The sequence below is a fragment of the Leptodactylus fuscus genome, chromosome 4 (assembly GCF_031893055.1).
Source record: "Leptodactylus fuscus isolate aLepFus1 chromosome 4, aLepFus1.hap2, whole genome shotgun sequence".
NCBI classification, from domain to species: domain Eukaryota; kingdom Metazoa; phylum Chordata; class Amphibia; order Anura; family Leptodactylidae; genus Leptodactylus; species Leptodactylus fuscus.
In genome coordinates this window covers 174,246,198-174,258,292 of record NC_134268.1, presented here as the reverse complement: position 1 = coordinate 174,258,292, position 12,095 = coordinate 174,246,198, and the positions used below count along the sequence as shown (strand labels likewise).

At 40.4% G+C, this 12,095-nt stretch overlaps 1 protein-coding gene across 2 annotated transcripts in view; it reads right to left on the bottom strand.

Annotated features, from left to right (window-relative positions):
* TBC1D5 (TBC1 domain family member 5) overlaps positions 1-12,095 on the bottom strand; it is a 438,516-nt gene that overhangs the window by 56,592 nt on the left and 369,829 nt on the right. For both annotated transcript variants that reach the window (XM_075271425.1, XM_075271426.1), the window contains exon 19: positions 605-768. In XM_075271425.1, the coding sequence (XP_075127526.1) occupies positions 605-768 (164 nt within the window). The remainder of the gene's footprint in view (positions 1-604; positions 769-12,095) is intronic.

The following is a 12,095-nucleotide window of genomic DNA, read 5'->3' as shown; positions in this document are numbered from 1 at the left end:
GAAGCCTGGGGCAGGGACACCTCTTCGCCAGTTCCTGGTTGGCACATAAGACCTCCCAAGATGCACCACAATTATTTGGCAACCAGAGTATCATAGTAATTCTGGCATATCTCATACCATTGAAGGAATTGGTGAAGAATGGTGTACAGAACGCCAGTCTTAATACATTTCCCCCCATGTTTTCTCTGAAGCCCTGCAGTTTTTCCACCACTGATATCCTGGTAAGTCTGTAACTTGTGTTGAGAAGGCGGAGCTGCAGGGGGAGGAAGCACAGTCCAAACCAATGACGAGAAGGGGGGTGTCTCAGACTACCCCATAATTCCAGTAGGAACTGTAGCTAAACTATAGTCAAAGATCACCGCTCTCCAATATTTGGATTTCCTCCTTAAATAGTACTAACTGAATACATATCATTACAGTCACTTATTTGTGTACCTGTGGGATAAATATACAGGTGAGTAAACTGAGAATTCTCAGCAGAATATGCTTGTACATTAGAAATGCTTCTGCTTTCCTAGCAATCTTTACAATTCTCACAATTTCATCATTCATCTCTTTCCAACCAAACAAACCTGAAGCATTAGTGAAAGTGAGAGGAACTTACAGACTCCCTTTTCCCCTGGGATTTGCTATGAGAACGAGAGCGGGAGATATTGCTGAAGAAGGAATCTTTCTTCCCAGCTGACAGAGGAGGAGAATCTGTGTGGTCACGGCCTCCAGGCAAACTCTCTATGCTCGGAGATGAACTGACATTCTTGGAGCTTTGGCCTAGAATAAAATACACATTGCAAAACTGTTTTAGAAGCAAAACTTGCATGAATAGTTTCGGCTCAGCATACGTACTACTTTGATGGGAAAGTAAAACACATACTTTACAAGATAAGGATCAAGTCAGCAGGGAAGGAAAACTGCCAACCTGGATACAACTGTAGTACATAGAAATAAAAAACACATTGTCCTATATCAGAATGTGGAAGCAGCATTTTCCTCATCTTCTGATGGCCTGTAGCTTGCATCCTCCCTACAGCCTCTCTGCTCATTCAGAAACCAGAGTACAATAAAATAGCGAGTAGAAAACAGGGATGAGGGGGATGCAGCTGCAGTTTCATTTACCTCTCTGCTTCTGTGTGTGTATGCTGAGAGAGGGGAGGTGGAGCAGAAGTGGAGAGACAAATGATGAGCTCCACAGTCAACCTCCATCGTTACACTAGGAAGATTCTGCGCACTTAGCTTGAAGGGAGAAAAGAAATATTCAGATAGATGAATAAGAACCACAAAAGTCAGGTTAGAATTGACTAAAGGGATTATTCAATTCAAAGCATGACTTTTTAGGATAAACTGTTGTGTGTACTTGAGGAGTAACATTTCTTGTCATTATATGACTTGTACTATGAAGTTTTGAAAAGTTTCCCCCTCTGCATGCTATTTTTGGACATTGTAGTCCTCTCTGAGACGAGCTAACATACACTATGTGCTGTATGAACGTACTGAATAAATGTCTCTCTGTCACTCAGAAGCAGCTCCATGAACATGCAGGACATAAATACAGAAGTACTGACTTATACGGATGTCAGTAAAGAGCTTCGATTGTGATAGAAAGCCCTTTTCAGGGTCTTTTTTCTCTTATCTCTTATACTTGCTGCTCACATGTCCCCCTCCATAGAATGCTACAGACAAGAGTAACCCGAGTCATGTCACCTGCAGTCCGTTTCAAGACAAATAGAGCAGGTATTTTCAGAGTGAAAGTTTGGGAAAAAGGAAGCGGGAAGAGAGCAGAAATATTTCCCTGATAAGATATATTCTAAAGTTTTTTTTAAAATGGTATTTACTATTCATTTATACAAAGTTTGTAGCAATAACAGTGCCTACTTAAAAAGATAACAAAAAATTGCTGCAACCCTCCCCCATAAAAACAGCATTCATCTCTTCCCCATAGCTATCCAGTGCTGGCACGTTGACAGTCCTCTCCTTTGTTTATAAGCGGACAATATATAACTGCTGCTACCCACCAGTGGCCAGAACAGTCACACGCCGTACTGCTGGCATCATGGCTACCATCGAGGTGATGCCAACAATATAGAACGTAACTGCTGAGGCCACTTATTGGCTGCCGTCCACCTGTACAAAAAGACCAGGCCGACCTTAAAGCAATCACTGCTGGATCATAGGCGGAAAGGTTAGTGTTTTTTTTTTTTTTTAAATTTAGCATATTTGTAGCAGTTTTTTTTAAATTTATGTTTTAATAACCCCTCCATTTGTTTATTACTCAAAAGCATCAATATACCTGGATGTTGTAGCCATCCTGATACATGACATCCCACCAGCACCATCTCCAATTTATGAAACTTCATAATGCTGTGTGAATAGATCCTCATGAATGCTAAAGTATTCTTGTTCCAGGTTACTTACAAACCAAAAATAACATCCAAGGAAGTCTTCGGGTTTATATTATACCCCCAGGCACCCCAGGCAATGTTGTATTACGGAAGCTAAAGGCTAAGGCCTCAAGTTGCAGAAACAGCTTTTTTTTGTTGCAGATTTTGCTGTGGTTTTTTGAGCCAATGCCAAGAATGGCTACAATAGGAATGGGAAATATATAGGTAGGACTTCTATTTCTGCCTTCTGCTCAATACATTCCTGACTTAGGCTCAAAAAAACTCAAATCAAATTCTGTAACAAAAAAAAGCTGCGTTTCCACAACGTGGGGCCTCAGCTTAACACAATACATGGAAAGTGTGCGGGTCCATGAATGTACAGTTGTGTGGAACAGTAATAGTAACAACCAACTATTTTATAACTAAATTTCAGTGGATTTAAGAGGATATTGTTCGTTACATTTGTAACTGTGAATGATGGGTCCACAATATTTAGGCACGCTGTCTCCCTGCACTATGGAGTCCGGAGGCCAAACCACAAACTCTCTACTTTTCGACAGACCGACTCTGACTTCTTCACAACTGGCTGACAGCCATGGACAGTGAGAAGCGGTAAAGAGCCTATTGTTTCCACTTTGTGAATGATGCCTCCTTTGGTGAAGCATTGGCATTTTTTGGCAATATGCAAATGAACTTTTTAGGAACAATGCAGGTGTTGCTGCTTACCTCATTGCACCAAAGAGCTTATATATTGACAAATACAGTGATATCTCAGCAACAGGTGCATGTGGTTACAAGATGAAAGCACTGTATGATTCAGGGGCACCTAACCTAGCTATACGCTGGGTGGGTTGATGTGATGAGTTCTGGTGACAGACTCCCTTTAAGAGAGAGAAAGCCACATTTAAGAGATAAAACACTAAGCCATGTTTGTACAGTGACAAATGAACCAGAAGCCACCATGAATCCTGGGTGTTATGTTGCCCTGGAAAGAGATTTACAGAAAGCTCATAAACGACAAAGCAGAGTCTCTTGCGATGATGCCAGTACATTGTGTCCTCTCCATTGTACTGAAGGACTTGCTCTGCTGATGCTGCAACTCACAGTAAAGACCTATGGACGGACAGTTCAGCTGGTAAAACGGAATGTGACAAACAACGAGCTTGTAATTTCCTAATATAACGATATTAACTCATTCACTACCATTAATAGTGATTAACTTGTGACGACGGGGGATGAGATATATTACGCAGCAAGGGAACAGTCAGTTCTTGAACTTGCCAATGAGTTGAAAGCAGGAATAATATCTAAGCATAGGAATCGGAGCTATAGGAGCACAATTGTGAGAATACAAATTGTACAGCGCTGCGGAATATGTTGGCGCTATATAAATAAAATGTATTATTATTATATTATTATTATTATTAACTAGAGTGAGAGCATATCCAAAACCCCAAGTCTTGGGGTGTATACCTGGTAAGCAAAGGGGTTCAAGACACCAGGGTCAAGGATGAGTGTGGGGAAACAAAGACTAACATGTCCGATCCCATAGAAGGGCTACTGTGGTGTAAACTACTGACAAAGATCACAAGGGCATTGCAGCATCTGATCCGGCCCAAGAGAAGAACGTGGCTTGGTCTCTTTTATGTGGATGATCAGGTGTGTCTATTTCTTGTGGAAAAAGATGGAATCATGATAATCTATAGCAAGAAGGCAAGCAAGTGGAGTGGGGGGAGATGTCCTGCTGAGAAACCTTAAGTCATGGCATTCAGGTAGATGCTACAGACACTATTGGATGTAACATTTGCTGCAGATGGTAAACCTCCTGCAGCGGGATACTGCGACCTTCAGTGCTACACAAATGGTGTAGAAATGGCTTGAAGAACCTGCCCAAGAGATCAAGGGGTTCAACTCCCATACACATTCCCCAGAGATCACTCAGATCGAGCATCTGTGGGGTGTGCTAGAAAAAGAAGTCAGATCCATGGAGTCCCGACCTTGCAGGATTCGCTAATATATTGGTGCCAGATTTCACAGGACACTTTCACATTCCATGCCGTGACGGGTCAGAGATGTTTCGCCAGTATACGGTGAAATGTGCACGATAATAGGAAATTATCATGTCCACCAAGAAGCTTAACAAAGTCCCCCCAATGTCTGCATATTAGGTAATCCAGAGTCAAACACTTCAAGAAGTTATACTATTAAGTGATCTATGGATCAAGGCTTTAAAGGGGTTTTCCAGCGTAACATAGAGTTTTTATACTGACCAGTATGGGACTGGTGTGTGATTTGTCCTGCACCCCAAGTCCCAAACATATCAGAAGATCAGATGTCCTGGAAGCCTCTAGGCCCCACAAGCTGGTGTAGTTGACGAAGAGCATGTACAGGCTGATCCTATACAAATAATAGGAGTGGAGCTGCAGCCTGTCCACTGTATAGCGGAGGTTTCCGTAAATTGCAGGGCAGCTCTTATTAATAATAATACATTTTATTTACAAAGTGCCAACATATTCCGCAGCACTATAATACAGACAAAAATGAGACATTACAAAGTAATTAGTTAATTCACACAATGGGATTGAGGGCCCTGCTCGCAAGAGCTTACAATCTATGAGGCAGGGAGTAATAGGGGATTCCCAGTTACATTGGCTTATTGGGTAGCCATCTGTCCCTCGGTCAGTAGCTATGTTTTAATCATGCTAGTCATTTATAACATGAGATACAGAGGGAATCTCTCCCATAAAGCACAGTAATGAAGACAATACAGTAAAATACGTTTTCTCAAGCAATACTGCCACTGTGTGGACAAAACGCATAGTGACAGGTTAATATCAACTCACTGAAACCTTCATGGAAATTGTATCCTGTAACCATACTGAACAGATCAAGCAAATGAATCCCAAAAGTTACATTTCTAAATAATCCTATCCTAAGGTTTATGTAACTTTACTGTAGTTTTATATAAAAAAAATAAATAAACTTATTACAATTGTTAATTTCCCAAACACTAACAAAAAAATCTATAACCCCCCCCACCACCAAATATGTAATATGTAATGTAATATGGATTTTTTTTTCACTAGAAGTCTCAAACCTGAGGTCGCAATGTGACTCAATTCATGGCTATTTGCAGTGCTTGAAATGAATGGAGTTGCATAGGTAATGCTTGACCATTTATAGTGGGGGCGAATATCCTGATCAGTGGTAGGACCCTCACTTATATGCCAAAACTTTCAGATAATAAGACATGATGTTAGAGACAATAGACAGATAATCACTGGCAAATGTAGACCAAGAATTCCAGAAATATAGAGATGAAGGGGAGATTAAAGACGGCCTGGTAGTAAGCCTCAAAACCCTCCGTTTCCCTAGCTATCCTGGCCACTACTAGCCCTTCTTAACTAACTAACTAACTAACTCAGCCTACCCCAAACTCCATCATACTTATCTGTCTTCTTGTCCAGAACTTCTGGGCATGGAACATTACTTCCTTCTGTGGGTCCAGCATCTCCTCCTCTTAACGTCTGCCGCCTCAACAAATCCGGAGTGCCAACAAGTGTGGGAGGCCAGCAGACATCAAGAAGAGAAGGAACCAGCCCTCCAGAAGAAAGTGATGTTCCATGCCCAGAAGACCTGGACGGGAAGACATGTAAGTATGATGGGATGTGGGTGGGAATTAGTATTTGTGACGTTCCATTTCTGGAAACGGAACGTCCCTTGAAAATCTGAAAATATGCCTGGGGCTGTCATATGACCACCACAATGATCTAGATAAATATACATTTTTTTTTGTAAAGTACGTACGTTAGAAAATAGGCATGGGAGGGTGTTTAGCTTAGTGTAGAAGTGTTATTTTATCCCAGACAACCCCTTTAACTGTTGCAGAGTACAGACATAGGCTGAGTCTGTATCCTTTTCCATTAACACTAATGTAAACCACAAGAGGGCTGCTATCTTCCTTCATGTTTGTTTAAGTTTGTACTGGAAGAAAAAGTCCTGCATGTAGGAGCGAATATTAAGAAGATAGCAATGGACATTAAAGGGGCTCTATCATTGGAAAAAGTCATTTTTAACTAATCACATCCTTGCATAGCCTTTAGAAAGGCTATTTCACACCTACCTTTTGTATACAAATTGCCTCAGTGGTTTTTGAATAAGTCAGTTTTTATTCATATGTTAATTAGGCTTCAGCATGCACCCTGGTAGTCTCAGGGGCACCCTCTGCTATTATTTCCTATGTATGTGTACAGCACAGGCTGCTGCTAACTTCCTGCTTCCTGTTTGCACACACAGATAGCAGAGAATAGCAGAGATGAGTGCTGCTGGGAACTTCCTGTGCTGGCTGCAAGATAATTAACATATGAATAAAAACGGGCTCATTCAAAAGCCACTGAGGTGATTTACATACAAAAGGTACATGTGGAATAGAATTTCTAAAGGCTATGCATGTATGTGCTTAGTTAAAAATGACTTTTCCCAATGATAGAGCCCCTTTAATGGTAATGTGACCTCAGCCTAAGGGAAGCAGGGAAGAGAGGCTGGACAAGGTTGAGGGCATAGGATCACTAATGCAATTTGTAGGACAAGAAGGGTCACCGGGTAAAGGTGAAAAAGATGTACCGCGGGAGGGAAGAGGCCAGGGCTTCAGAACCGAGGTCTGTGATAGGTTCCTACACTTTAGGGATAAAGACAAAGTTTTGGGCAGAGTTGTAGGATTAGAGCAGGAACTTAAAATGGAGGAAATCTGATGATGTATGTGATTTTCTCCAAAGATGTCTGGTACACCCACAAAACCACTAAGGAAAATGTCAAAGGCATGTGTAAAGGTTGCCATCATCAGTGTCAAAAGGTTTGGAGTGAAGGGGTTACAAATTCACCCAGGACACTTTTAATAGTTTTATGGCGGCATTTGCTATCCAGATCAGGACAGTGGAGGAACATTGTTGGGGGTAGTCATGAATATATATATATATATATATATATATATATATATATATATATATATATATATATATTAGAGATGAGCGAGTAGTATTCGATCGAGTAGGTATTCGATTGAATACTACGGTATTCGGAATACTCGTACTCGGTCAAATACCACGCGGTAAACACAGTAAAAATTTGATTCCCCTCCCACCTTCCCTGGCGCTTTTTCTTTTACAGCAATAACTATGCAGGGGAGGTGGGACAGGAACTAGGACAATGTAGGCATTAAAAAAAACGTATACAGTAGAGATGAGGAAGTAGTGAAATATTCGAAAATTCAAAATTTGATTAGAGTAGACCTCAATATTCGACTATTCGCTCAAATACCTACACATACTAGTGTAGTAGTTATAGCAAATGTTATAGGGTCCAATAACAAAGAGTGCCTTAGTGATAACTAAGGATAATGGAGACCAAAGTGAAAAACTAAATTTGCCTCCATGAGTTCACTGGGACATCATAATGCCTGAATGTGGTATCATTACTTTCTTCATATGTTGTGATGTTACAGTGTACAACGTGATCTTTTTGTGTGTACATTATCTCTTTGCTATAATGTCATAGTGGGTGTTATCTCTGTACTGTGATGTCATTGTGTTCATTATTCCTGTACTGTGATATCACTGTGTGCATTCTCTCTGTACTGTAATACCACTGTACTTATGATCCATGTACTATGTGACATCACTGTGTTTATTATACCTGTACTTAGACGTCACTGCTTATTATTCATGCATTGTGACATCACTGTGTTTATTATCTCTGTACTGTGACATCACTATTTATTAATCACAATACTGTGACATCACTGTGTACATTATCCCTGTACTGTGGCATCACAATGTGCATTATCTCCGTATTGTGACATCTCTCTATTTACAATCAGTGAAATGTGATGTCGCAGAGTTTATCTCATCTATGTACTGGGACATTGCTGTGTACATTATTCCTATACTATGACATCACAGCTTTTTATTATCCCTGTACTGTAACATCACTGCATTTTATTAACCCTGTACTGTGACATCATGGTATTTTATTATCCTGTACTGTGACATCACTGCATTTTATTAACCCTGTACTGTGACATCACGGTATTTTATTATCCTGTACTGTAACATAACTGCATTTTATTATCCCCGTACTATGACATCACTGCATTTTATTAACCCTGTACTGTGACATCACTGCATTTTATTGTCCCTGTACTGTGACATCATAGTATTTTATTATCCCCGTACTGTGACATCACTGCATTTTATTATCCCCATACTATGACATCACTGCATTTTATTATCTCTGTACTGTATCACCACTGCATTTTATTATCCCCGTACTATGACATCACTGCATTTTATTATCCCCGTACTATGACATCACTGCATTTTATTATCCCTGTACTATGACATCACTGCATTTTATTATCCCTGTACTATGACATCACTGCATTTTATTATCCCTGTACTATGACATCACTGCATTTTATTATCTCTGTACTATGACATCACTGCATTTTATTATCCCCGTACTATGACATCACTGCATTTTATTATCCCCGTACTATGACATTACTGCATTTTATTATCTCTGTACTGTAACATCACTGCATTTTATTATCCCTGTACTGTAACATCACTGCATTTTATTATCCCTGTACTATGACATCACTGCATTTTATTATCCCTGTATCCTTGGTTACTTGTTACATCTCTGGGACAATGATAACTTGACTCAAAGAGTGCTCAGAGATAAATCCTGAGGTACATGGAGAGACATGGGTATTAATAGGGATGTTAAAGTCACTCAAGTTGAGAGTTGCAATTTTATTGGATAGGAAATGGGAAAGCCAGATAGCAAAGTTGTTATTCACCATGGGACAGAGTGGCAGTAGGAGGTAGGACCCCATATTAAGAGTTTCTAAGGGTCTCTGATTTCTTGTTATAACCTTGTCTAAGGTGTCCATAAAAATACCCCACCAAATAGCCTGACGGGTGCAAGGAGCTATAATGGCAGCAAAAATGGTTGTAACTTTCTAAAGTACATGGAAATATGAAAAAATAGAGCACAATTGTAGTAAGCTGGCAATGCGTTTTTTGTAGGTTTTATTTTCTATTTGAAATTAATACAGATTAAGATTCATAACATTTGAATACCGAACATTGGTAGAGAAATAACAAAAAGACCCCATGTGGACTATGGTAATATCCATCATGATGTGATTGAGTGGGGGCAAGCAAGGTAACAGACACAGCCAGTTGCTTCCACAGCGATTTACTGGAGAATTGTCAGCATGTCAAAATCAACAGTTGCCTGGCTGTTCCTTAAATAACGGATTGCGGTTCTGGCAGGATTTCACTCTCCTACCGAGCGCTCTATCTGCCAAAGATATAAAACCACTTTCTTTAAGCATCAGGTATTATACATCCCCGAGCCTTACCCGGTGACAAGGCAGCCGAGAAAACTAAGTGACAGGGGGCTTTTAGCAAGTTTTATGGAGGAATACACATATGACATATGCCATATTATCCACATTATGTCCACATCTAGTTTTACTTTATGACACTCTACGACAGTGTATGTATTACGTCCTGCTTAAGTTTCAGAATCTTTACAAAAACTTTCATTATGCACTTAACTAGCCAAGTGCTGCAGCCACTGGTCCGACATTTTGGGAGAGGTCATAAGATACCAGAACACGTGCTGGAGGAGGTAATATTCTGCTGATAAGAAGAAGGATGTGTGAGCCTGAGATGATAAATTCTCCTACCCACCAATAGGCTGAACAGTAGAAGGAGATGCAAACCTGAAGCTCGTGGAGTTCATGGCTGCTGTGTGTGCCAGAGAAGAGCTTGGACCTGATGCTGAAGTCCTGCTCAAATTGAAGGAGCAAAACCAGACACTGTGAATTGTCTGCTGCCGCAATAAGCAACCTTCCTTGGGGTCGGAGTACCGCTTGCACTCCTGAACTTATTTTACCTGTAGATTTGTTGGGGCGCCATATGAATATTGTTTTAATGTTAGATTTATTACATTTTACTTGATAACTCTCCAATCCCCCATCCCTGTATGCGGTCTGCTCTGCACACATTCCAGTAAAGAACCCACTTTAGAAACTGCATGTCCTCATCTACTATTACTACAGTAGGTGCTTAGTAAAAATAATAACGTTCATTTGAAACCATCTTATTAACCATTGACAAACAATCCAACAAGATTTTACCAGTGAGTACTTATAGTAATATTTTTTAAATATCAGATGCTGCAATCCATAAAGGAACTATCCTTATACTCTTCACAGGGTTTGTCCCGTTTCAGCAGCTAAATGTTACTGTCAGTGTAAAGAAAAGTTATAAATGATCAGTTCCTCATGGTTTTCTAGATTTCTGCTTGTTGTATTTCTTTGTTTGCTTCCAGTGGATGTAAATCAGTCCATGGTGTTGTGATAAACAGGCGCACAGCTCGTTACAAGACAGAGCTAATTACTATGTGGCGACTGTGACAAGCAGTGCACCTGTGTCATTGCATATTTAACAAAACTAGATCAAAATACACAAGCTTTGTGTCAATAATGAAGTATACTCGAAGGGCTAGTTCACATGGGGCACGGAGTGGCATATTTTGGTCCTGATTTTGATGCGGGAAGCCACGTCAGAATAGGACCGAAATGCGCCTGCCACGACTGTCAAGGCTTCCCGCTCCAGAGTAGGACCAAATGAATAGGCCTAGTCTGGAGGGTGTTGTCGCAAGGAGGACGCCGGGGCTGAATCAGCCGCGGAATCCGCCTGAAGAAATGGCAGATCTTTTTTTCCGTGAGTGGGAACAAACCACTCACAGAAAAAAGAACACTAGCGGTCTACATAGACCTCTATTGTGAGGAGGCGGATTTTGAGGTGGATTCAGCATCAAAATCTGCCACCTCTTGTCCTGACTCTTGCTCTTGACATGACTGAAGAAAATAAATGTTCTATACATTTTTATAGGAATCAATGCTATTTTAATGTAAAAAGCCATGTAATCCTTTTCTTGAAGCTGTCAGCTGTGACCAGCTCCTGGGGTAGGCTATTCCAAGGATTAACAGTCTTTCCAACAGCTTTTCCTGATTTTTCTTATATGGGCCATGTATAAATTTATACAGGTTTATCATATCTCCTCTTAAATGATTTCTCTCCTCATAACTGGGGTCCATCATGTACCGTCAGTGGCTCTCCTTTCTACTTTTTCTAATTGTAGGACATTCTTTCTATGAACTAGTGCCCAGAAAAGAACAACATGATGTTGCTCCAATGCTTTGTAAAGTGGTAATATTACACATCTGTCCTATGAGTCAATACCCTTTTTAATACATGACAATATCCTGCTGGCCTTAGAAGCAGACATTGCATGCTGTAATGTAACCTATAATCTACAAGTACACCGAGGTCCTTCTCCACCAGAGACTCTCCCAGGTTTACCCCCCTAAGACATATGTTGCATGCAGATTATTTTTGTCCCACATGCATAACTTTACATATATGCAGAATGAAGATTATTTGTCAACTGAACATCAAAGCACTCCACCTGTCAAAGCTAGCTAGGAACTATGCACATTCTCCATAGACTTCACTGTACTTGGTGTCATCTGTGAAAATAGAGACCGTGGTATTAATCCCATCTTCTATATCATTAATAAATAAGTTATATAACAGAGGACCCAGCACTGAACCCTTGGGTACACCACTTATAACACAGGAC